The sequence below is a fragment of the Pipra filicauda genome, unplaced genomic scaffold (genome assembly GCF_003945595.2).
Source record: "Pipra filicauda isolate LSUMZ 115617 unplaced genomic scaffold, ASM394559v2 scaffold147_size4022426_pilon, whole genome shotgun sequence".
NCBI lineage: Eukaryota > Metazoa > Chordata > Aves > Passeriformes > Pipridae > Pipra > Pipra filicauda.
The window spans coordinates 2,882,452-2,908,924 of NW_024103962.1; the positions used below are offsets into that span (position 1 = coordinate 2,882,452).

General features: G+C 37.4%; 1 protein-coding gene across 11 annotated transcripts in view; it reads left to right on the forward strand.

Moving 5' to 3' along the window:
- The window catches only part of ESRRG (estrogen related receptor gamma), a 377,135-nt gene that overhangs the window by 344,900 nt on the left and 5,762 nt on the right, over window positions 1-26,473 (forward strand). For all 11 annotated transcript variants that reach the window (XM_027739489.2, XM_027739491.2, XM_039378793.1 and 8 more), the window contains one exon: window positions 17,283-17,552. In XM_027739489.2, coding sequence (XP_027595290.1) covers window positions 17,283-17,552 — 270 coding nt within the window. The remainder of the gene's footprint in view (window positions 1-17,282; window positions 17,553-26,473) is intronic.

The following is a 26,473-nucleotide window of genomic DNA, read 5'->3' on the forward strand; positions in this document are numbered from 1 at the left end:
TTTATAACACTAGTGCGCTTGACCCTCTTACTCAGTGTTCTAAAGTCAGCACTACGTGGTTAAGGTCCTTGTTTTACTTTGTGTTCATCTTAATGCAATGCCAAACACATTCATTTTGTGGGCATAGTCCTGCTTCCATAAAAATACATGGGGAGATAATGGTCACCTTAGTAGAAGGCATCTCCAACTCCTTTGTACTTCTCAACTTTAGCACTTCCTCCTTGTGTCCTTTTGGTTTACGTCTCACGATTGGCTAGTGGGCAAAGTATGAGAAAACATGAGGCTGTTTCATTACATGGGCTTGATTCAGAATCTGTTGGTGTGATCAGGACACTTTGAACTGGCCCTCAGAGGGATTTAGTTTAAGTCAGACGTAAAGATCTGCCATAATCCATAAAGATACCCTAACACTAGAAGCTGAAGGCTATCTTTCTTGACTCTGACACTGAGTTACCATATGACCTTGGTCAAATCACTTGACTTTCTTATGGTGAAACCTTGATTCATACCTCCAGTTTTGGAGTCCTTTGAAAGCTATAGCTTTAAAACATTAAAGATGATTCACAGGATGTTAGGATTGAAAGATGTGAGCACAATGCATCACCAGTTTGTTTCTTTTATATACTATGAATCTAGACCTTATCCATCCTTTTCTAAACATTTTAGTCCTTCATCCATTTCATATACTTTTCAGAAATGTTGAATATACTTTGTAGACCTTTTTTGGTTAAAATATTTGTTGTTATTTTCAAACATTAAATGAATAAAATAGCATAGCAGCCCTGTGAATTAGTATCTATATATACCTTTTATCTGTCGCTTGCACAGAAAGACTGAGAAAGAGAGGGATTTCGTGACTCCAGCAGAATCACAGAGAAAGTAATTGGTAGATTTGGGGCACCACATTCTTCCTCATATTCTTCCTGTATAAATGTACCTCACGCTTCACCCATGCCTCTGACATCATCTGTGATACACTCCTGAAAACTGCTGACGTTATTAAGTTAGTTAGCTGTTTGACAGGGGCGTATTTGGCAAGTGCCACCTATAAAAGACTTGTGCCTTATGCAATCAGGATAGCTAAGTGGGATCCATTGTCGATCTAATTGTTACTTTGATCCTGAAGGAATGAAATACAAATACATAGTGAGAATGTTTCAACTAGAGCTCTGTTAGAAAGCCAATCACAGCAGCAGTGAATTATTACAAAGGAGCTTTTGGAGCCATCTCTCGTGGCTGTTCTTGCCGTTTTCTTGATTCGGTGCTGATTTGGCCTTGGTACCCAGCATTGCCTGAGAGCCCAGCAAACATGATGTTTTGACAGAACAGATGACTAAATTCTCACCTCTTTCCTTCTCAAATCACTGAGACAGAGCACATAACATCCATAAGAAAAGCCATAGTGAGTGGCTGGTAATGAAGGATCAGCGAGAAACAGACATTTGAAAGCAAATGTCTGGGACAAGAAGAAAACCAAAGAAACAACCAAGATGATCCAGTGGTGTTTGCACATTAAAATTTTGGTTTAGAACCCTCTAATGGCACATCCACACAATGCACAACCATGCTTTCTGTGTACTTTCTAAAACTACTGACGAATGGTGCTCAAACACCAGATGGTAGAGCCCAACACTTTGTGGTTGTAAGAACGTGGAACATAGGGTAAGGCACGCAAAATGAAGCCCAATTCTAAGCTTTCCAGGGCACCGAGACGAGCATAGTGAAAAAAAGTGTAGGTAAATTAGTGTGCAAGAGAGGGCATTGCTGGTGGCATTCTAAATTGACCTACTGGTTCCCAGAAGGAATAAGAGGGTCTGATGGCAGAAGAATGCAAAGAAAAGGAAGGCTGAAAGCAATGGTGAGAGAAACATGGTTACACGAAGTACCTCTGAGCATACCTAACTCTTCTTTGTAAAGCACATAAGTAACTGAGATATTATTGAGTGCCTGCCTGGTCATTATCAGTCAGTTTGCTGAGACATAGTTGTGGGAGTAGCTCATCATACTGAACGTGAAGGAAGAGAAGGAAGGTGGTGATATTAAAGATCATCTAGGGAAGGGTGTCTTGTGCATTAAAAGATGAGAGACTTGAAATAAAATGTGAAGGTGCTAAGGGATAAGATGGCCCAACTGTAAAAGGAAGAGTTTGTATCTTAACACTCTATGGCCATATTGAATATGACTGTCAAATTCTTTGTATAATTAAAAGAGATAGGAGCATTCATACATTTTGTTGCAAATTGATATGATCTTTTTTGTCAGTGATCTGAATAAGATTGTACTATAGTTTTTAATTTAGCAGATTAAGAAGCACAATTAAAATATCATGAAAAAGATCATAATCTAAACCTCTGGGGTTTTTTTTTGCTTATCCCTGCCAAGTTGATAACAAGAGCCGGTGTATGTAACAATTACCTCCACTACTGTAAATTTACTCTAGTTTGTGGGCTGAAGTGTTAATAAATACCTTGCAGTATTCCAGAGGGAGAAGCTTTCCATCTAATTAATAAAACTGGGAAGAATACCCAGGACACTGAACCATATCTTTCTTATTAGTGTTGGCTTCTACAAAGGAGAATCCCTGAATCTCAACACATTAGTAAATGTCATACTCCTGGGTTGCACAGAGACCTCTTGAAAAACTGCTGATTTGCTGTGGAAAAAAATCACCATGGACTTCAGAAACAATTCAGCTAGGGAATACCAAGTGTAGAAAATCAGGGTAAAGCACGGCATGCATTATGGCAGCTAAGATTTGTGCCCCGTTTGGTGAATACTGAAAGAGAAAACATACAATTATACCTCTGTTTCTCTTCCATTTTTCATCTGTACTTATGTTAATATCTTTTTCTGTGTCCAGGTATGATCTTATTGCAGTTAGCATTTTTTTTGAGTCTTAGCAAAACCTCTTTGTGTTCTCTAAAACAGATTTCTTAAAAACACTTTATACTTATATGTAAGATACATGTAACTGTTTATTTTAAAAAAAAAATCACTTGAAGAAGGAAAATATTTTAAGCCAATACTGAAAAGAAAGTCTTTCACAAAATACGTAGTGCAGTAATCCATATTTGGCAAAAATAAACTTTGTCTTACTATACCTCAGCCAGTTCTGTTTCAAGGTAGCTTGTAGTAAACTAGCAATTAACTTTCTGCACATAATTCTTTGCTGTACTTTATTAAAATCATTGGAATAATCTTAAATTATGGAATACTGAAATGCATTCTCTGACAGACTAGACATTTACCAAAGAGAGTAAAACTTCATGCATTTCTTTTGTAGAATAAAACTGTAGGGTGGAGTTTCTTGTTTTCTCACATTATCATCATTATTTTTATTAAATTGATGTAGCAAACTGGCATTACTGCCTCCGATAGAAATAGAAATAACATCTTTGCATTTACTTCTTACTTGAAGTTTTTGCTCTGAAAAATGCTCCTGCTGAGTATATTTGTAACTGCTTTTTACTCTACTGATATGAGTGATTGGGAGCAGAAAAAGAGGTAAAGCTACAGAGCCTATGCATGAGGTTGATGCTGATTTGGCTTAATGAGTCAACTGGATCTTCCATCTGCCATCTTCTTTGTCTACATCCAGTCTTTTCAATGTTCGTAGTACTGGCTTTAACTGAGGTCTTCAGTTAATTCTGGTAACTTACTAGTGCATAAGAAGGCAATTTAAAGTCCTGTCCAGGAATCCTAGCCTAGCAGTGTCTGTATAATCTAGTATGTAGATGTTCTAATGTACTGTGTGTGCTTAAACCTTTCGATTTGGGTTTGGTTGGGTTATTTTCCGCGTTAAGAATGTTTACGATGCTTCCACATGCACTGCAAGGAACAGATCAATGCACACCATGTACAGTGAATACCTGCCATATGTGCAGTTTCAATAAAGCATGTTAACAGCAGATAGTGGTCCTTAAAAGACCATATATCAAGCATCCTCAGCATTATGCTGGAGGAACCTGAATCTCACATTCCCATGCCTGTCTTCAGTTGCAGCTTTGTTGATCAGTGACCCTTTGTGACTCTGTTCCCTGTTTCAGAAGATACTTCTCTGATATGACCTGGGTGATTACATTAATTTTTTGTCCTTCAGCAAGACAGTTCTTTATATTAAAAGAAAGGACATGTTTAATAAGCAAGGAATACAAGTTAATGAGCAGGTGATCTTTCTTCATTTTGGTAGCTTTTAGAATACCCTTGGTTTGCTTAGTACCAATGCATGCATATACAGGCTTATGCAAACACACAATATGTATACCTGTCTGCCTTTATGTCTGTGATAACACCACGGATTTTCCATATCCATTATTTTTGTCTTTCTACCGTAGCAGTAGAGTGAGAGCTCAGTTGCTGTGATTTTGAAATTCTTTGCCTGGGGCACGTCTCTCTAAGCTCTTCTGTTCTGAGCTCCAGTTGTAGGAGTAGGTTCCAAACACCTCAAAGAAAGGCAGCCCAAATTCTGAGACTTCAGTTTTTGGGAAACTAGTAATTGAATGCTATAGGTCATCAACATATACTCTGCTGTCTTCAGCGGTGATCAGCCTCAGAGGGGGAGACATGAACCCATGGTAGGCAGGAGCCTCAGAAAAATTTTTTCTAATTCTTTATGCTTGGAGATTAGATGAAATAAGGAAGAAAAACATTCTTGTCCTTTTAATTTGGATTTGGAATACTATACCTGGAGCTATTCTGGCCATCCATGTAAGCATTAGCTCCCTCTCTTGAGTTGTTAGCTTCAGTGACATCCTTTGGCAAGAAGTTCTCCATTCCAGCTACACTGTGGATGAAGAGTTTCCCTTCTTCCTTCCATTTTGCATTTCCTGAGTTTTACTGTAATGGTGTTTGGTCTGTGTTATAAGACAGAATAAAATCTTTAGACCTACTTTTTGTATCATTAATTTATATATACTTCTGCTGAATTCTCTCATAAATCACTATTTTGAGGAAGAAAATTCCTGCTTTCTGCATCTTTTCCTAAGAGTTTTCTTGGGCACAATGTTTTGCTTTACTTTCACTGAACCTCCTCTAAATCTGTCACATTTTCTTTGGAAAGGAATGAGCCATTCTATTGTTCTGTTAGAAATCAGAGAGTACTATTGATATTTTCATTTTAACTTTTCTTGCCTTCTGAAGTGCTTTTAGCCTCAGCCATGAGCATGGCATCAGCTTCATGGCTAACTATGGGCTACTGAAAGGGCTACTAATAGATGCAGTTTTCAGGCTAATGTTTTCACACTCTTCCCTGGACTCTTTCAGAACTGGCCAGGATGATGCATCTCTCAATTTCTTTTTCTCACCTAGAGATCATTTAGTCAGCCTTGTCTCACTTTGGAGGGACTAACAATGCATACTCGGAAGGCCTCCTGTCTTAAATTAAAGAGGGCATTGATGGAGGTCACCTCCATAAACTGCATTCTGGTGTTACAGGTACCAAGAGCATATAGAATACCATTGTTTCTTTAACTTGCACTGAATTTTTAGAAGTATTTTCATTTTCAGACTGAAAATAAAATAATGTCAGACAATGTTGCATGAAATTGCATCTCCGATGCTGCCTCCAGTGAAAGCCTATCATCTAACTTCACCTCTGTGCATCTACTCATGATAATGCATTTAGAAATCAGGGATGTTTTGCTTTTTTCAGTCTTGGAAGCAAGTGACCTGGATTCACTTTTAAGAATATGATTTGCAGACTTGTTGACTGGGATTCTTCATTTGGAGGATGAGTTGATTTGTCTGTATAAATCCCCTGTGCCAAATTTAATAGATGGATAAAGCGACCCCTTGCCTTCCATATAAAAATTCATAGTCCTTAAAAAATACGTAATTTTAGGGGGGGAAGTATGAGAGGGTTTCACATCTTTAAGAAACCAAACAAATTCCAAACTGAATAAAAGAGACAGACAGAGAAGGTTGCCTTTCTGCAAGCCGCCAGCTTTCCCAAGTGTCTCATCCTCTCCCCTCTGTCATCCTGAGGCAATGTGCCTGCATTTGTGTGTAGATTTATAGTTTATCTTTATCTATGGCTTCATCTGTAGGTAGCTATTATAGCCGCCTTGCCTGGATATTGTTTGGGCCTGATAGATCTGTCTGTAGTTCATCAAAGGGGAGCTGAGTGGCTAAAAGCCATTGGGTCCAGCTGAGGATGAAATACGAGCCATCAGCCTTGGTAATGGCTGTAAAATTTCATAATTACACGGCCTTTATTACATTGCATAATGATCCTGAAGCAGTATGGAACAATTAATTAAGATTTTCAACCATGGCTCTTTCAGAAATTAAAAAGGTGCTAGTGGCTGAGAAATGGGGAAGTGTCTTGTCCTAAAAGCATTAGGGATGCTTAAGAAGTACTTCCTGGGTACTTAAAAAAAAAAGAAGAAGAAAAAGAAGTGAAGAAAAAGAAAAGAAAATCAACTAGTTAAGCAGCTAATGTCAGAGTAACGTTTTTGTACTTGACTGCTAATTCTTAATGTCAAAACTGCATCTAAAACTCCTGCAATAGTCACTGCCGTAAAGCTGTTCCTTTTCTGTTCTGTAAAAATCTTCATGCCTTTTTTCCCCTGTGCTCTGTTCTAGCCATTTGTCACATTTATAGAAGTTGAGCTCTGCACATTATTAAATAAATGCATGCCGTGACTTAGGAGGAGGGTCACTTAGCTGCGTATTGGGTGTACTGACCAAGGATTTACTCTTACCCACTTTCTCATGTCTGAGGCCATTGAAATTCTTTGAAGATCTCTGCAGTTTGACAGACATCCCCAAGGAAGACTTTTTTTTTCTTTACTGTTTTGATATTTTTCTCCCTTCCTTTTCATCTTTGTAAATGCAGCATGTCAGATGTAATATAATATTTTCCATGAGACTGACCTCAGACCTGATCAGAAGTAATTAGATTCCTAAGGTGCTGCAAAGGTGTCTCACAGATCTCTGATGTACATACCAAAAGAAAAAGTGTTTATATATGTGCAAGGAATATGCAGGGAGAAACAAGAGGCCTGAAACTGTGCATGTGCACATTACTTGTGGTGACCAACTGGGTACAATTCTGAAGGCTATCAAATTGTGATTGAGGTGGGATATGGAATGCTCACTGTTCCAGTGGTAGTAAAACTGGTGAAGAAAAGACAGCAAAAGTAACCTTGGTGTTCTCCATGCACCATCAAAACTTTAAGGTCTCATGGGAAGGAATTTCCTTTTCACTATGTGCCTTTCCGCCTCCCTGAAACTATTTTGATTCGTACAAACTCTCAGTATAACTCTTAGATAGGATAAGCATTGAATATTACTGGTTTTAAATTGACCAGTCATCATGTAAGGTCCCATCGTTCTAAATATTTGATGAGAAACCAAGGTTTCTCCAAGGCACCTTTAATAATAAACTTCCTGCAGAAAATATAGAAAGGATTATGTGTTTCAAGGAGGAGCCGACTGCTTGAAGTAAATTCTCTTGTTGAGTCATTTATTCCCTTAATAGGAATTTTCTGATCTGCTGTCATTCTTGTTCACACACTGGGTGTCACTGCCTCTAAAACACTTGTCATTCTTTAATGGAAACAAAATAGTCATTGCAGTCAGAGCCGCAATGTCATTCCACTACCCCTTGCTGCGTCGGCAATAGTGAAAATGACAGAGCGGCTCTCAGTAGGGGTAATTAAAATGTAAATATTGATATTTTATTATTTGAAATTACTTTCCAGTGCGGCATTTAATATCTCTCCATCTGTGCGGCTCTGTTTAGCGGTCACTTTAGTGCAGCTCTGGGATGCCAAGCGGCGGCTTGATCCCCGTTATGTCAAAATGCTTGTTGCTGCTTAATTTTGATATCTAATTAAGTGGAAAAGTACAGTCCACACTGTAATCCATGGCATCTTAACCAGCTGCTTGGGTATATTTAGAATTAATCTCCACTATGGAATCATCCTAATGTATGCAATTAAGAGTCTGCCGATGGCTAATTAGGTGTATTAGAATCAGGCAGCTTCCTTTTTTTTTTCCTTGTCTTTTTTTTCTTTTTTTTTTTTCCCTGTGTGTGGACTGTTGTAGACTTAAGACACAGCCTCCAGAGATGATCTTAATGGTACATACACACTCGTCTAGGTAAACTAGAAATTTCATGTGCATGTAGGAGAACATGTATGGCTCTCCCCAAACCAGGGAGATTGTAAACATCGTTTGAATTTTTTGGCATCTGCAGCACATTAAGAAAATCAACTAAGCAACAGAAAAGTTTTAAAAATTGGGAAGAAGATGGGAGATGTGTAGGGCAGTGGTCTGAGCTGTCATTTTCCTGCCAGAGGGTGAAAGGGGATATTTACCTAAAATTTTGCAACCTGAAGTTTTTGCTTTGGCAGTGGAGAGAGATTTTAGGTAGCCCAGCACATACAGGGTTAACACAGATACGTTGATTGGATCGCAAGCATGGTTGTCTCCGTATGCTAATACATTCCTGTATTGGATTCATATTATTAACATGATTGGGGAATTCCTGGAAACCTGGCTTTGCCTGATGGAAAGATGGAGGGAGCAGGGATTGCCACAGCTTTCAGTGAGGAAATGACTGGTGGCTTCCCCAGGGGAGCAAAAGGCAAACAGCAGTGACCCAGCACTCTGAGGAAAAGTGCTCTCAAAGCAGACCTGTAGAGGTTATAAATAAAAGGCAACATGTATTAAATGCACAAGAAATTCCTCCTTTCTGTGAAAAAAACCCCAACAAACTAGTGGTATTTTATAATCCAGAAAACTTCATTTTGAAGACTAACATGCTGAAGAAGCTTGAACTCTAAATTTCTTGATATTCCCATTCAGTGCACGCAACTTTTGGGAGGTTGATGCACACAATGGTTGAAGTGAGCAGAACCTGAATGAATGTTGATTGTGTTGATTGTTATTAGTTTAGCAAGGTTCCTCTGTCAAGTTCGTGCCCTTTTTTTTTTATTATTAATTTAATTTGAGTAAAAATTAAAAAGAAGGAAGAAGGATGGACACTTTCTGTTAAATTATGTGTGATCATACTTTCACTTCTGGTAGCTGAACTCTTTGAAGGATCCAGGTAAGGCATACCCTACACAGGATGTGCAGATATTATGCTTACTATTTTAAGCTGAACTGTGTTACCATTCTCTCAGCTGGACTTTGAGAGGGATTCAGCCATACTCATGATATACACTTGGTTTTTCATCTACATTCACTTTACTAATAACAGAATGTAGTTTTTATGTTTTCACCCACATATCTGGCTTTATTGTAGTTACACTCAAATATGTACATTCACAACAAATTGAAGGGCAATTTGAGTGAAATCAATATTTATGTTGAAAATATGATTCGTGTTTTTTATATATAGACTCAGTGAAAGGAAACAATCAGGGTCATAAATACAATCCTGCTCATTTTTCTCCTGTGATTTTCGGAGCACACTGTGCCATGACATCTGCTTCTGCTATCTTCAGTAGAGGACACTAAATCCCATAGTCTAGCAAAAATGTGTTTGAAGGTTAAATTTTAAAGAACTGGAAGAGTTAACTTTAAAGAAGCAGATCAGATCACATATGTAGAGCATTAAAAAGATCACCCTCAGGAATCTGCGAGTTCATACTGCTGACCTTAAGGAGACTTACAGCTTCACTGGGCCATATTGCACTGCTAGTCTGAATTTTAAAACTTTTTTTTCACTGTCCATATCTTAGAATTCAAAACCTCTCCTCAGAGCAGGTAATGCACCCGAAGATTAAACTGTCTTACATAGAGGAAAAAAAAAGGGAGGGGGGAAGGCAGTTTCCTACTTGTCAGGTCCTCTTCTGTTCTCAGAGCATCTGGTAATAAAGCAAAATTTAAGTGTGTGGCCTGGCATCTTTTTAATGGAAGGTTGGTATGAGTTTGCAGTAAAGCTGTTTAAAATTGTCGAAGTTCCAGTGGTAAAATCAGGCTAAAAGAAAAATCAAGTATTAATATGTTTTAATTTATTGTCTTATGTTTTCCTTTTTCTTAGTGAATACTGAAATAATGCGTGAAATAAAAATTAATAAAATAAAGAGTACAATATTTCAAACCGTGTGTTTCCAAAAATGCCATTATAAAGTGCTCCATACATGGAGGTCTTACCGAATCTGTCCTGAAGCAAGGGTGACTCATTAGTTTTTTTAATCTTTAGTGTTTCCCTGGAGAGTATTAGCACCTGGCTATGTGAAGTCAGAGAGATATCCTTAATCAGTCACATTTTCCAGCTCCTTTCCATTACTAATGCTAAAGAAGCAGTTCACGAGAACTTGCACTCTAACTAGAAATAAGAAATTTAAAAGTAGCTGCCTGGAAATATTTTGGTAGTTAGAGAGGGGTGTCACTGATTTAAGTGCTGAAATCAGTTTGAACTATGGTGGGTTACATCTCACTGTGTGCCTCTAACCCTGGGAAGAAATGACAAGCTTGAATTGCTCCTGTTTAGTGTTATCATGTAAGGTTTCACAGGGTAAAAGGCAAACCAGAAATATTTCTAACTGGTATTTAAAATACATTAACACCTTTTTGTATACCCTGAGTGAAAGGTCATGCTAGACAAGCAGCATCTTTACTGTTTGTAAATGTCTAATTTGCTGCTTTTAAATTGCTGTGAACTTCTCTTACTTAGTCCTGCTGAATGAATCCAGTGTTGCAAATACTTCTGACAACCGAATATTTGCTTAGCGAGAATCCATTGTTCGTAATGGATTGAGAGGGACATGCAGTGTGAATGCATTTTTATTGCCGTGCCATCTCTCTGCTGTTGTTTCAGTGAGATGAAAGTAGCGTTGTGATAACAGCCCGAGGTTTCTTAGTGCTCTGTGTGGCATTTCCCGTCTTACTGGTAGGTGTTAGCGAAAAAGTGCTTATCGTAGGCATTTTTTCGTGTTATAAATATAAAAAAAATATGTATATTTTATAAGAGCTTGGACAGCAAGAGTTAGGAGTACAAACACACTTAAATAAAACCCGAGAAAGTGCACAGGCTTGGCTGAAAACATCCCAGTGCTCTTCAAATGAATGCATTTTGCTTTTTTTCCTTTAATTCGAGACAGAGTGATTCCTGGGCACCTCTGTGTGTGCAGTCTGATCTCCCCTCTCCCACGGCTGCACAGCTAACAGATGGCAGTCGCAACTCGCAGCGCCGCTCACAACAGAGCCCCGGTGCTGCTTTTGCAGTGCTCTGCTGTAGTGGCAGGAGGAGATGCGACATAGCAAAGCGTCGCTCTGAAAAGGTGGAGGTTTTATTGTGCAAAAGTTGCTGGATGGATTTAATTTCTAAATGTAACTTTAACTGCAGCACGTCAGCTCTAAAGAGCTTGGAAGCTGAATCCAGCAAACAGCATAAGTTGAGCCTTTGGTTGTATTTCTGGTCATTTGTTAGTTTGTGCTTTGGAACTTGATGTGTGATTTTCAAGTTTGGGCAGTTACCTATGCTTTTTGTTGTGTGAGCTGACACTTTTCATGTGAAAATTCTCAGTCATACTTAAATTTCAGCTTGTGTAATTTTTAGCCTTTGACCAGGGGCTCCATAAGCAAGGAGGTATTAAAAAAAAAAAAAAAGGGAAAAGAAAAAACTGAAATAATGGATTTACCCTGGCATAATGAGTTGTATCTGTTTCTGTTCCAGCTTTCACAAAATTTCATCCATAATCTGGGAAATATGTTTGGTGATTAGTGAGAGCACTCTCCTTCTGTTAACGGTTTTCAAAACCACTGGAATGTTTGTGGGCCTTGATATATATTTTTAGTCTACACAGTACTTTGAAATGCGATTAAATCCATTTTTTCTTGAATTAATATAATAAAAGGGATCCCTTAATTCTGATCTATATGGGAGATTCAGCTCTAGATACAGCCTAAAAAAATTAATCATGCCATTCTCTTCCTTGTATTTTTGAGAGACAAGGGCAGTCAGGCTATGAAGTTTTCCTTCAGCAAAGACTGTGATCATGTCTAGAAAACATTACATAGCCCTAGCAGAAATTTCACTGTTGAAATTTCCCTAGCCTTTGTTTACATCCCTGGAAGGTAGCTAAAGTTGCTCAATGGATCCAAGCAAGCACTGAGTCTGTGCCAGGAAGGGAGAAGAGAGCAGAGTGACAGCTGTACATCTGAGAGTGCATTGGACCCAAGTCTGATCTTGAAATGGGGTTTCTTTTCTTCAATGCAACCAGGATAAGCCTTTGGCTCACTGTTTGTCATTTGACCACGAGGCCACACACACTCTAAATAAAGTAATCCGGGCTAAAAGGAAAGATTTTTTTAAATGTATTTACAATATCAGATTGTTCTTTGGACAGTAGTGGCTATACATCATTTTTGAAAAAAAACAAACAAACAAACAAACAAAAAACTGCTGGAAACATCAGTACCCATAAAACATTTAGAAAGAGTTATCTATCAAAATTAAGTGTAAATAATTTAAAAATCCTACTCTGATATTTCAACTGTGTAAATATATTGAATCTGCAACACACTAGTGCACATGTCATTTTCAAGTGCAGCTTTGATTATAAAAAATGTAAATGAAGATATTTGAAGTACAAACCAGGGCAAACAAGAGGAATATTTCACTCGCAAAGCTAACAGTCACACAAACAACTGGTAAAATAAATGGGAGACAATTATCAGAAAAGGCAGACAACTCCCAGATTTGCCAGCAATTTCATACCAGGTTTGATCAAATATTAGGATTTCTAAACATGTATCAGAGAGGAAGGGAAGTTCATTTCCTGTGAAGTGAAATAGACTCTAGGATTTGAGTCTGAGTAACTTGATTGAGGCATCATATCAAATGTTTAAGGATGAAAATAATGGTAGGGATAAGTCCAGCCACTGTCTTTTTTTTTGGCCAGTAGTTCTCGAAGTGCTGTGTGCAAGGCACAGATCTTACTTTGGCACTTGACCATCTGCAGCTGCTTCACTCTGGCCCCTAGTGAGTTAGTGTCCATGAAGTCCATCTTAATGAAGTAGAGGAAAGGGTCTTCAGGAATATAAAAGATTTACCCTGCTTATCATTGAGCTGTGTGCAGTGTGAAATAGAGAGCAAGTGGTGCATGTGCTGATATTTGAAAAGATCTGTGGTTTAAACAGCCCTGTTGAAGAGGCTGTGAACTGTGCTTGGAGCTGGCTTGGAGTGCTGAGCACTGCAGAGTGCAGTCAGCTCAACACCCCTTGTTCCTATAATAAAAATGTTAAGGCCTTTTTACCTATTTATTGCTGCTTCCTTTGAGCTTTGGGTTTACTGGTATGCAAAAGAAAAAAACAACGAAGTATATGTTCTGTTGCTCAATCAACCTTTTCCCAATCCACCCTGAGTTATCTCAGTGAGTCATTATGGCATAATTACAATTTGAGTGTGATATACTGTTTGTAGAAAAGTGTCTATTTTTAGCGGAAGAACACTACAGTCCCTGAAAGGAAGAGAAAGAAAGAAAAAAAGGAAAAAAATCTGTAACCAGCGAATCAATGCTATTGTTAACTGATAGTACAAGACACCCTGTAGATTTACTATGCTTGCACTCAGCCACGTAAAAATCACACTGAAAAGAATGCCTACCAGGGGTTAAATTCATATGCCTGCACTGCAGCCTATTTCTGTCAACACTCAGCTCAGGAAATAAACATTTATGCTTTCTGAAATGAAAGTGTATTTTTGAAGACTAGCCGTCAGATATTTTTTGCCCTTCACACTTTCAAATGCTTAGCCTTTTTTGTAAGTTGACTGCAAAGTGCATCAGTTTGCTAGGCAAAAAGAAAAAAAAAAATCTTGACAAGTGCCCATGGCATCATTGTCAAGCACACGAGTGTCTAGTAGAAGATGGCAGGAGGGTTGGCACAAAACATGCTTCCTTCAAGCTTCTTACCTCAGGGGTACCTGACTCTTGAGAAGCCTTTCAATCCTTCCAAATGACGTTACTGCAAACTGTCATCTGGTTTATTTGGAGTGCGCTGTATCGCAGATAAACATGCTATTTAACTGCAGGTCAAGGTACAGAGTCATTCTGCGAGCAAATGCCTGAGATACATTAAATGGCATTGACTTGGGGAGGGAGATGGAGAGAGATCAAAGTTGTCACCAATATGGTACGTGCTAAGGGGGGGAAAGGTGCACAACACTGTATTTTAAAAGCTGTTACACAGTTCTACATTTAAAGCGGTGACCTGCAAGACTCTTAAAGATTAGGGATGCACACAGTGCACAACAAGGTCCAAAACCACACCATCATGGAGCATCTCAGTGTGGTTTGGAAGGAGCTTTGAGATGTGACTGGAGAGGCTAACACTGGTTCAGAAAGATGGAAGTGTATTTCGTCCAATGTGGAGACTTTTAAAAAAATAGTTAAAATTTAATATAGAAAATGTCCACTTGTCAGAGGATGTGGTTGATCTGGGGCATTCAGATAACAAAAGCTCGCAGACTCCACTTTGACGTGAAATAAGTATAACCTCCTTCAAACAATTAAAAATAAATCTTTGTATATAATAAAAATATATATGCCTGTGTAATCTATTCTCTATATAAACATATATTCCTGTGTAATCTGTTCTTTTAACTGTGACTTGTTGAATACATATTAAAAAGGCATTGCTGTGATACAAGAGATATGCTGGATGTTTTCACATTTTCTGAAAAATCAAAACAAAACCAGATTAATTACAACTTAATGCAGCTTTACATTCCCACGAGGGATGCCTTTAAAAGTTAAAACATGCTTTCACTGAACAGGCTTTCAAGGGAAAGTTACTTCGATCAGGAAGAAAATAGTCATGTTGATTTGATTTATTATTGAAGAGTGGAACAATGTGGTTTATATTTGCCAGTTTTTCTATAATGTAAAAAATTTCTTTTGATTTTTTAATGTGTCAAATAAAAACAACTGGTATATTTACTGCTCCAGAATGCAGATTTTTCAAGAGTGCAATACAATAAATTATAGTCAACATCCCATTTCCCCCACTCACAGGGCAAATGTAATTTCCTTTGACTGTGGCACACAATAAATGTTATTGAAACATAGTATTATTTATAAAAAAAAATGAAACCAGTGCCAAAATAGATAAGCAAATAAAAAAGGAAGTTGGGGAGTTTTCAGGAAAAAAACCCAAATACAGAGAGAAATTGCAGGTTAAACTTTTTTAATCAAAACTGATTTTATTGCTTTTTTCTTAATTAAACCCCACAGAAGTGTGTGAAACATTGTTATACCTGAAAAATTGTTAATTTGTAAATCACAGGGACAAAAGGGCTCCACTGCAACTTTAAAGTTTCTATGCACGTAAATGTCAATAGAGTGCCTTCTCCATCATCAGCACTAAATTCACATTGATGCCTCTTTTCTTCTCTGTATTGATCCTTCCATGAGAACGTAGATTTGTATCTGTTAATTAATGCGTCCTGAAACAGCGTTTGTATTAATCAGGCAGATAAGAAAAATTGGATGCCTGCACCCTCATGACAACCGTAAAAGTGCTGGCCCTGATAAAATCGTGGATGGACCTCAATAAAAAAGTTCCTCCTTCCACTCAATAAACTAATCATCCTGCTTTTAATTATTCGGCAGAAAGATGTGTGGAGATTGGAGAATGTGTAAATCTATTTACTAACAGCAGTGTCTGGGAGGGAGAATGGGGCTGTCACAGGACGGTGCTGCAGGCTACATTCTCTGTCCATCTGCTACTGCAGAAAAACTGGTTCTTGAAAGACGGGAAGGAACAGAAATGTTGAAGCTAATTGAAATCATGAATTCCTCCCTATAACCTTTGAAATGATTATTTCTTCTCCATTTCCCTCTTATTTATTTTAATCACAGATGTGTTATTTTCTATTGTCACATCTTCAAGGGTTTCCTGTTGTTGTTGGCTCAGTTTTTGTTGGGGTTTTTTTTTGAAAGAGGAAAGCTACAGTTCTATCACAAGACTCAAAAAACAGTAAGAGAAAATGAAAACAAATAAGGAGGGGGAGAAAAATGAGAGAGAGAGAGCATGCAGCCAGTTTTATGTTTCATTTTTTATGGATGCCTGGTGGTTTGGATGTGGGCTTTTCTTTTTTATTGTATTAGTTTTGTTGCTTAGTGCTTATAGAGAAAATCTTGTTTGGAGTAGATGCCTTGCAGATTTGCTAGTTTATGATATATTCTTGCTTGACTGTAACTCTTGACTTTCAAAACAGAAAAATGCGTTTAAGTGTAATTGAACGCCAAAAAGAATGTTCTTACAGCGGGAACCCTGTCAAAGGACATGTAAGCAGCTCCATAAACAACTAAATGAAAGCCTCAGACATGTCTTAAGACCCTTTAAGAAAAGCTTGACTAATCCCCTTTGATGATTTTATTAAGTACTTGTGGTTGATGGTGCCAACTGGCAAACTGCTGCATTTCACCAACAGGCCAGGAAAATCACTTCCTCTCCCATATTATATTGTTTTCTAGCACCTAATGTGATTGGGATATTAGCAGTTTGATATAATAAATTAACAGGTACTGTAAACAAGACTCTGAAAAGGTAAGACAGTAAAGATGTTTGCCTTTATTAGGAAAGACAGCAGAGAGAGGGGAAAAAAAGCAAAAGTTAAATTAATTAAGAGGCATTTATTAAAATTTTGGTTGCCCTCAGAAAAAGGATGGTGTGACTGCTATTCAGTTGGCATTTCAATATGCCACCCTGTTATTTCAACAAGTGTAGCAGAAGCAGAAGCCATTATTGAAATGATTAGTGTCTTTTCTGCGAAAGGTGGGTGTTACATCTCTTTCCCCTAAGGTTGAAGTTCAAAGAGAATTTTTCTCCTTTTGACTGGCACCTTAATTCTATTAAAACATCAAATCTTCCCTTTTAAAAAAGTTTTATTTTTTTCTCTCCTAAATTGTCCTTCTTGGTTTATGGTAGTGATGAATAGAATCAGCAGATCCCTATTTCAGAGCATCAGGTTTTTAGAACTAAGCCCAACTATTTCAGAACAAAGAAGACATGATACAAATCACAGACTGTCAGTGCAGAACCCCCCCAGATTATTATGATTCTCACAGAAAGAGTCTGCAAATTCCAGCTTGTTTAAAATTTTGGTTTTGATTAGAAAACATTTGATTTTATATTGATTCACTTTCTTGTAACAGGAAGAGGAGAAGAGGCACAAAAGCAGAAGAGAGAATAATAATAGAACTACATGCATGTTTTATCACAATGTATATAAAAATAAAAAAGAGGAGCAGATTTCTGATAAATCTGATAAATCCAGGTGTGCTTAATATTTTTCCTTTTTTTTTTTTTTTCCTACTCAGGATTCTCCACTTTGTCTCTAGCTGACCAGATGAGCCTTCTGCAGAGTGCTTGGATGGAGATTTTGATTCTCGGTGTTGTATACCGGTCACTTTCTTTTGAGGATGAGCTCGTATATGCTGAAGATTATATTATGGATGAAGACCAATCCAAATTGGCAGGCCTTCTTGACCTTAACAATGCCATACTGCAGCTGGTAAAGAAATACAAGAGCATGAAGCTGGAGAAAGAAGAGTTTGTCACCCTCAAAGCTATAGCACTTGCTAATTCAGGTTGGCAGAGTGGCATGACGGTTGCTACATTTTTAATGTGTCACTTTTTTTTTTTCCTATCTTCCATAATACTTTCTGCATGCTTGTTTTAAACATGGTTTTAGAATAAGAAATTCCTAATTAGACTTTAGCTAAAAGGCAACAAACGAAGCCGTTCAAACTAAGAACAACTTTCTGTTTCAATGTAATTGAGGAATATGTCCCTAAGGCAGTGGAAAATATTCCACTGTATGATTTGGAGAGTATTTTACAGGCAAAGATCCCTTCAAATGAATATAGATGTTGTTCTCCTAAAACCATTCCATAATCCAGACAAGCCTAATCATTGCAATTAAAAGGAAAGAAAGGGTGCTGAAGAATAGGCTATATATTTTCTCTTTAAAGGCAGCTACTGATTTATTTGATAGAGTGAATTCAGGATACAGAAGGAGGGAGGAAATCCTTATTAAATCTCACAAGGACCACACCTTACCTTGCGGATCCCATGCATTTTTAGAGATAGTGCTTCTGCAAAAATTATTACCTGTGCAGCAAGAGTTAAAAATCTCAGAAAGAATTTTTTTCTGCATTTGAATTTAAAAGTGCTGAAGCAGTGAATACTGCCAGATAAGTAAAAATCGTTTGTGCTTTGTTGTTTTTCCTTTTGTGTCTCCTTAATGCTTTATTGTGGTCTTAAGTCCCTTTTAGCATTTGCATAAAGTTCACGATAGATCCCTCTTTAATGACGTGCGGATCATTAGATACCTGTGTGTCAATAACATGCTCTGATGCTATGTTCCATTGACAGTCACACCGTGCCCCTCCATCTGCTTTTGTTTTGACCCTATCTTTGAACTTTATCTTGGTTGCTGGCCAGTAGTTTTCCCTTTAATTACAAGAAGGAAACTGTCAATAAAATCTGTTAAATGGGATGCAATGAGTGGCTTGAATGGGCGGACGGCTATTTGTTCAAATTCTGCAGCATTCAAGGTATTGACAGTTTGTTTTCTGGGGCCATATGTGACGATCAATCTCAGGCTGGGCTCAGCCGCGCTGAAAAATGAAAAACCAGATTGCTTTTGCTTACTTGTGGATGACGACTTGTGATTTGGCGCGGTCCTAGTGAGATGAGACCTTCTGCCCAAATTGCCCCCCTGAGAGCCAGGACGCGTGACTGTTTTTAGAAATAATTTTTTAATTGATTTTGTAATTAACAGTTCATCTACAATATTGATGCATGAATCCTCAGATTGATAGGAGGGAAATTGTTTTCAACAATGAAGTTGTACTTTCCTATTTATCTTTGTAATGTGATTTAGCACTCTGCATTTTTAATTGGAAATATAATTCAAAAACATGCAAAGCCAAAATGCTTGTTAGTTTCTTTGTAAAATATTCTCCACCCCACTAACTCTGCCCTGAGTTTTAGAATATTATATTATTTCCAGAATTAGCAAAATGCTAAAATGCCTCTAAAGATCAAAATTATTCTTAACTGAAGATTTATTTCTAATTTTTGAACGTTGTAAATAGACACTTGAGGATGCTTTGCAGCTACAGAAAGGTTTTTTCCTCAAAATTGGTCATGCTTAATGATCAGAGCAAGAAAGTTATCTGGAATTAGGAGTCTAAATGGAGAAGGTTTTTGTAATTATTTTGATTCTGTAATTCAAAGACTAAAGTAGAAATATTTCTGTAGTTTACTTGATAAAAGGGATAAGGGCTAGAATACAGGGATATGATAGTGAATACTATTCACACCTTTTTTTCCTCCCCCAAAAAAGATGTGCAGTGTTTAAGTAATAATAAAATATAACTGCTGCCAAAAAAAAAGTTTAGTCATACATTGTGCATAGAGTGTATCAAAATCATCTGTAGCTTCATTAACTTCACTGGAAATTACAACCAGGATAATGTCAGAGATAAAGACAGTTCAGCATACTAAAATTCAGGGCACACTGAAGTGAAAACATTTCCTTCCCTCATCTTAAAAGAAATAAAATTGCTGTCTTAAAATGAAACTGTTGCAAGGAGTTAAAAAGCAGCCCAGCCATTCCACTTCCCTTTCAACAGTGTTTTGACTGCTGGCATTCAGCATTTCAGCTTCAGGTTGTATATGCAGCAGATACCAAACTTCTAGTAGCTGTAGGTACACTAACCTGTAGGTGTAAAATAGCACCTGCAGAATTACCCCCCATCAGTGGATATCAGACCATTAGTGTTTCATTTTAAAAATGCTGCTAAAATTAAAATAAAATATAATTGTATTTTTTGTCTTTTTTTTTTTAATAGACAAAACCAGAATAGCTTATTTTCATAGAACTGGGAACTCAATTAATGTAAACGCAGCTAATTTAAAGAAAATAAAATGCCATTATAAAATCAATCAGTAGCAATTCACATTTTAATATATTCTATTGCTACTTCTGCTTTCTTCCACTGTTTATTTTTCTGGTTTAAAATTTGTTAGCCTTTCTATAGCTGTAGAGAGTATAATAAAAAATCTTGGATGTTTCAGACATTTTTGCCGTATCTGCACTGTCTAGAAAGATTCCCAGGTTGACTCTACTGTAAACAGTAGACAAAGATGGTCTTATACCTCTGTAACTGTGTTCATGATTTATGATACAGTGTCATAATACTTTCCCTGCCGGTGTTTGGAAGCAGGAAAAAGAAATTGTAGATTGTATTCATATTGATTGTATTTTGTTTGAATAAATACCACAAGCTTCGCTTTGGCCAACAAATCTCAGTAGTGTGAGCATTAAAACACCCCAATTGGTAACTTTTCTTTAGGCCTACAGAGCCTGCTTTTGCAGTACTGGATCTAATGCTGCCATTTGGTTCCCTAAAAGGTGGGAAGGAGTAGCTATTTTTCAGGGAGATTCTCTGACAGCCCCTATAAAATGTTCCCTGTGCAGGGTTGGCAGTGCCATGCCACTTCTATAAATTTCCACAAATGCAAGATGTGGCAACCTGGTAGATTATTCTGATTTCAAATGAAGTGCAAATAAGACTGAAAAGTTTAAATATGTATGTAAGAGCACAATGCTGAAATGTACAGACATTTCAGTCCTGCCTACCTTGAGATCTATACAGGCATGATTTCAACGGTTACATTTAATATGTAAATATGGGATTTATCAGGTTAGTTTTAAGTATCTGCATTGATTCAATAGTAATTAGTAAAGCCTTTATGCTTGAGCTCCAGAGAAGTAACTCTTTCTTTGGCATTGTCCTTGTCCTGCCAGTATCATGAGCTCCTTCCTTCTTTCCCTACCTTCTGTACATAAAAGCCAGGAGGTACCTTGAATTCAGGTACCTTGAATCCCAACCTTGAAGCTGCAGGATGCCACTGCTCCGCGTTCTGCCTCACACTCTGCCCAATTGAAGCGAGCTGGCACCAATGAGCACTTTGTTTACCCACGCAGAAAATCAACTTTGAATGGTTTCCAAAACATGCATGTACCAATTACTTCCTCGTGTGTAAGGGAAGGTGAAATATTTACGAAATGTGCTTGAAGTGTACACAAGTGCGCGCACGTGCACCTGAACACTCCGACACAGCAAAGATGACCTGCTCATCTCTTTTGTATTAGGAAACGTTTCCATGTATCGATTAAGTAATACTAAACAGGGAGTTGCAGGTGAGCAGTTTTTTGAAATTGCCTAATCAGTAAGGGCTAAATTAGGCCCTCAGTCCAAATGCTGCAGAAAAGCTTATGAGTCACAAATGAGACCAGTTCCCTTCTAAGACCTAACGTAAGGAACTAGAGTGTCAAAATACATTAGCACATTTGAAAGTCTGATCTGTGTGCATCTGCTTAATAGGCTGCTGGCAGCTTGAAAAATCTGACCCAAATGTGGATGCTAGGCACTTAAAAGTATAACCCTATGCACTGTTGAAAATTTAATCTTAAACACTAATACTGACTGTCTAGCCTGTACCACAAGAAATAGAAAAGAACTTCTGCTCATCATCACAATTTCTGGTCTCTGATATTAGCTCTCCTAAAAAAACAATCGTCACCCTTTCAATACTGAAGGAGTGAGAACCAAAAAGTATCTTCTGCATTTTAGCATAATGAAATGCAGTTATACTGTCATCCTGGTAAAAAAATTAGTAAGTTCTTACAAGTTTTTTAGCTTTCCAGACACAGTGTACTCAGAGCACCAGGCTATCTATCACCATTAAATGATAGTATCATAACAGAAATTAATTGGTAGAGCCCAATAAATCACTTACTCCACAGGACATCATCTTTATTATATGTTTATGTCACAACATACTATATTTAATTTCTAGTAATGTCAGTTTTTTCCTTTTGTTTTATGTAGTCATCTTGTGTTAGAATTCATGATACATACATACACACATATATACATACATACACACATAGGGCTGTGTTGAGTGTGTTACCAGTGTTTATTTTGCCAAATATAAACAACAAGATCTTAATTCTTTGATATAGTTTTGTATAGGGAGTGGTACAGCATAGAGACAAATTTTTAGAAAAGGAAGTTGCCACTGTAGTCAGTTTTCATGTTGCTTGAACACAGTTTCTTCCTCATATTCCATTTTAATGTAATCAAATAGATGGCATTCACAATTTTTAGAGAAAATAAATAACTCTGCTACCATTTGCTTAAGTTAGCATAAAGAAATGGCAGCAGAGTTAATCAATGGTTAATTAATGATTAATCAATGGTTAATCATCTTTTTTTTCTGGTAGCTGGTGTAGTAACTGAATAACTTTGAGATATTCCTCACATAGTCATGAAATAAGTAGATATTATTTACATGTTAGTAGCCTCAGACTTACAAAGGACAAGAAGCCAAACTAGTGGCTCTCAGTGGTAATAACTGTGATAATTGTTCATATCTTGGTAGTGGATAAAAAGGATTTTGAAGCCTTCAATCTGCATTTTCTTTTAGTTGGTATCTTACCCCCCAGCTCTTTTCCCAGACTTTTAGTAGCCTTATTGAGTAGATACTGAAACCAGTTCATAGTGTGCAATTTGTTTTGCATTGTAAATACATCCATTTATTTATTACCCTTGCTACCTATCCTAGTGGAAAGTAAACCATTTCAGGAATTAAAAAAAAATATTTGTTTACTATGTTTTGACTGACTTTATGACAGTGGTTTTAGTTCACCATTAAGCCAGTTAGTCCCTGAAATAAATAGGCATGTTCCATGAAGCAATCTCTTTTCTTTCTATGCCTTCCTTCCCTACTGTGTTTAAAAAACTGTTTTGAGGCTTCAGTTTCTATATATCTTCTGAAAAGTAGGCCAAACCAGGGCAATCCAGACTAAGTCCTCATTCAGTAAAATCAATCATACAAGCCTTTGTTTTGCTTTTTTTGGTTTCCATTGCCTATAATTCCTATGGACAAGGAATTCTTAATTTATTTCTCTTTAATTTTCAACATATATTACTATTGAAGTGTCTGTTTCCAATAGAATACTCCAGATGTCAGATCATTTTTGCCTTACATTTTTACAAAGGAAAATATTTTGTTTGCCTCTGTGCTTGTCTCTTATCCTAACCATGCAGACCCCATCAAATAGTTCAGTTCAGGAAAAGCAGGCAAACAGGTAGTCAAAATGAAGTATATTTGTTTACCACACATATGGAAGATTGAAGTAAGTATCTGGGGCAATTTCAGTTCTAGACTGGAAAAGGATGGGAATCCTTGTGGGATGAGAGAACCAAGAATCTAGTTTGATTTCCTATGACAATTTGCATGGATTGCTTCTGTCTTAAGCAATATGCTTTTCAAAATGTCACTGTGTTATGTTTCTCATAAAAAATATACAGAAACAAAATGTGGGCAAGCATTTTGTGTCCTTGTGCAAATCTGGCATATGTTTCAGGAGGAAGGGTTCTGTAATTCTGAGAACAGTTCACCCATTAATAAACACTGCAGTGGATTTTGCGGGGTTTTTGGGTTGGCAGTACAATCGAGATAAAAAATTCCTTTTATATGAGACATAATCCAGATTAGGATTTTGTTGTCCTTACGTAAAGCAAAAATCATTTTGCTGTCTGTTCTTACCCTTCATCCCATCCAGTTCTTCCAGGACCCTGGAAGATATAATAATCTGATTTATCCAGTTTGAGTTTGTGAGCTGCTCAGCTATACAGAATCACAAACATCACAGCAATTGCTTTCTTTCAAGTACTTGTTGGTATCTACCTCTCCAGTGTGGTTTACCAGCATCTTAATGTGTGTATTCACTGCTGCATGCTCCCTGCTGCTTGATTCACTGTAATAATTTCTTCCTTCCTGCTGTCTGAATTTTCTGACATGAAGAAACACTTCATTTGAGACCCCTGGTTTTCTACTACTTCTTAGTGATATTATGTACAAAATACATACATACCAGCTTTCAGCTTTCCTCAGAACAGTGTTTTGAGAGGCCTTCTTCCCCTCAGTTCAGGTGCTTTCCGATTTTTAGCTAGTTGCTGCTCTTTGTGATGTGTTCTAAATGATTCCTGAGTGGCTGGATGTTTGTTTGCTGCATTTGAGATGAAGCTGGAATTTTAAACGTGGTAGATTGCAATCTGAATTTCTCTCTGGACCTTGCGGTGGTTTTTTTGGATGAGAACTCCAGTTTTCTCCTGTTTCTGTGTGATGATATGATCAATCAACTGATCAAAAGAGGTACAATTCTATTTTCCCATCCTGTGATGGTGAAAGAAAGCATTTGCAAGGATAGAATGAGATTCTCCAAGCGGAACTCATTTGTTGATCTCACTCTCTCCCATCGCGGTTTTGATCAGGAACAACTTTTCCCCTTGCAAGACTGAAATCCCATGTTCTCAGCAGCATGTTGTGTCACCAATTCTTGTGTTCATCTCTTGAGCTCAGTTTCAGTAACCTGTGTTTTTGCAGGGCATTTGCCATCAAATTCTTCTTTCTTTCAAATGACAGTGTGAAATTACCCTGTTTAATTTCATTGTTTATATGGGCACTGATTTTTAAGTGTGTTACATCTGGGTATAGGTTTTGTCTGGATATTACCTGTGTAGGACATAATCATAAATTATCCAGACTGTCTGCAAAGCCACTTAAAAAAACACAAGCCAACCCATAAACAAAAGAATAAGGGTTTTCATGGTATAGGAAGAAAATTCAAACTCTTTGTCCCTCACTTATAATTCAATTTCATATTACCTGTGAAATTACTTCTTTATTTCTGGATTGTCACACAGATTGTCTGTGTTTCCTTAGATTATAGTGGTTCTTGATGACATCATTGAGGATTGGGTTTATCCCAATAAAATAAGCAATATTTAGCAAAAAGTTAAGCTGTTCTGAATTCACTTCTACATCTGCCAGTCAGTAGTTACTGAAAAGATTTCTCTCTTTTATTTTTCCTCCTCTTTCCCCCTTGGCTAGTTCAGCATTTTCAACCATTTTGCTTATTTTCAAAGGCTTACGCCTGAGGGATTAAGATCTACATTCGTTTAATATTGGGAATAAAGTGGAAGTTCCAGACTGCAAGGCTAAAACTTGAAGAAGGATCTTTATAGAGATTAATATTTTCCTGAGCAATCTGCAAGCTGAATCATGGTCTAATTAAATAGCACAGATTTACTGAGTTTGCATTTAAACATTGGCAGACCCTAGAACGGGTAAAGCTGAAATGAGTTTGAATCTTTGCTGTAAATGGGGAGTTAAATTATCATAGTAATTTGATTACATAATTTTTAAATCTTTCAAGCTAAATGGCCATTTTAAAAGAACAGTTTGAAGTCTTAATCACTGTTGGAAGGGCCCCTCTCTCTGCTGTTTTTTCTTACCCCATTTCCTGTGACCAGATCTGTTCCCCAGGGCACAGCTTCCTGAACTGCTCCATGAACCACCATTTGGCAGTGGAGTGCTTGCATTAGGGCAGCAGAGAACTAGCTGGTCACATTCTTCCCAACTACTAAATTGATTTCAAAGGTAGCAACAAATACATTAAATGCTTTACTACTATTACTTTTCTATATAAGTAATTATTCTGTTTGCTGGAGGGATGGTACGCAATCACCCCTGCAAGGAGAGGGTAAGATTCCTTGGGCTTGGATGTTGTCCACACAGTGAAAGAGTTTTGAGAGCACAGAGTGTAGTAGCTGTGTTAAAGAGCAGGATTTGATTCACCTTCGATTCTTGCGTTTTCTGGGGGGTGTTCTCTTCTTCTTTTTCCTCCTCACGCAGTTTCATTCAGTAAGAAATATGCAGAGTGTAGATATTTCTAACACTGCAGGCCAAATTGCTATCCAAACTGCAGAGTTAAACATCTTAGGCAAGTTTCACCTCTTTGTGAAAAATATATTACTCTGGACTCCATCCGTCATCTATTTTCAAACTCAAACATGGTTACAGTTGCAAATACTGATTCTGGGAAGAATCAGACCAGTTTTCTAAAGATTAAAAAACTAAACCTTTGTAGCCACGTTCTCCAGAAAGACCCATCTCTTTATGCAGTGTAGTGTGAAAAAAAAAAAAAGTCTCGAAAACAGTCAGTCTTTGACTCACCAAGGATTTGTTGCAGAAAAATTGCTCCTATTTGGTTCCCCAGCAAATCTGGCCCTGGCACTGTGAGTCTGGGGAGAGGAGGATAAGATGTGTAATTTCTACACAAACAGTGCATGGCTTATGAAAAATTTGTAATAGCAGATCTTGTGTTCTGTAACACAGAATTAGATAGCCAAGGACTTGGTAAAGAGTTAGGGAGTGAAAACAGCAATTTGTTTGGAGTTTGCTTTCCAGGTTAAGCCTGGTGGCTGGACACTATGCTTAAGACATCAGTCACATCTGTATGTGTGTATGTGTGTTAGCATGTCTGTATTGATTACATATGTTTGTAGGACACAGAATTCAGGGGTTTTCTCTTATTGACACAGAATTATTAAATAGAATTATGATATTAGAAAACTATCAAAAA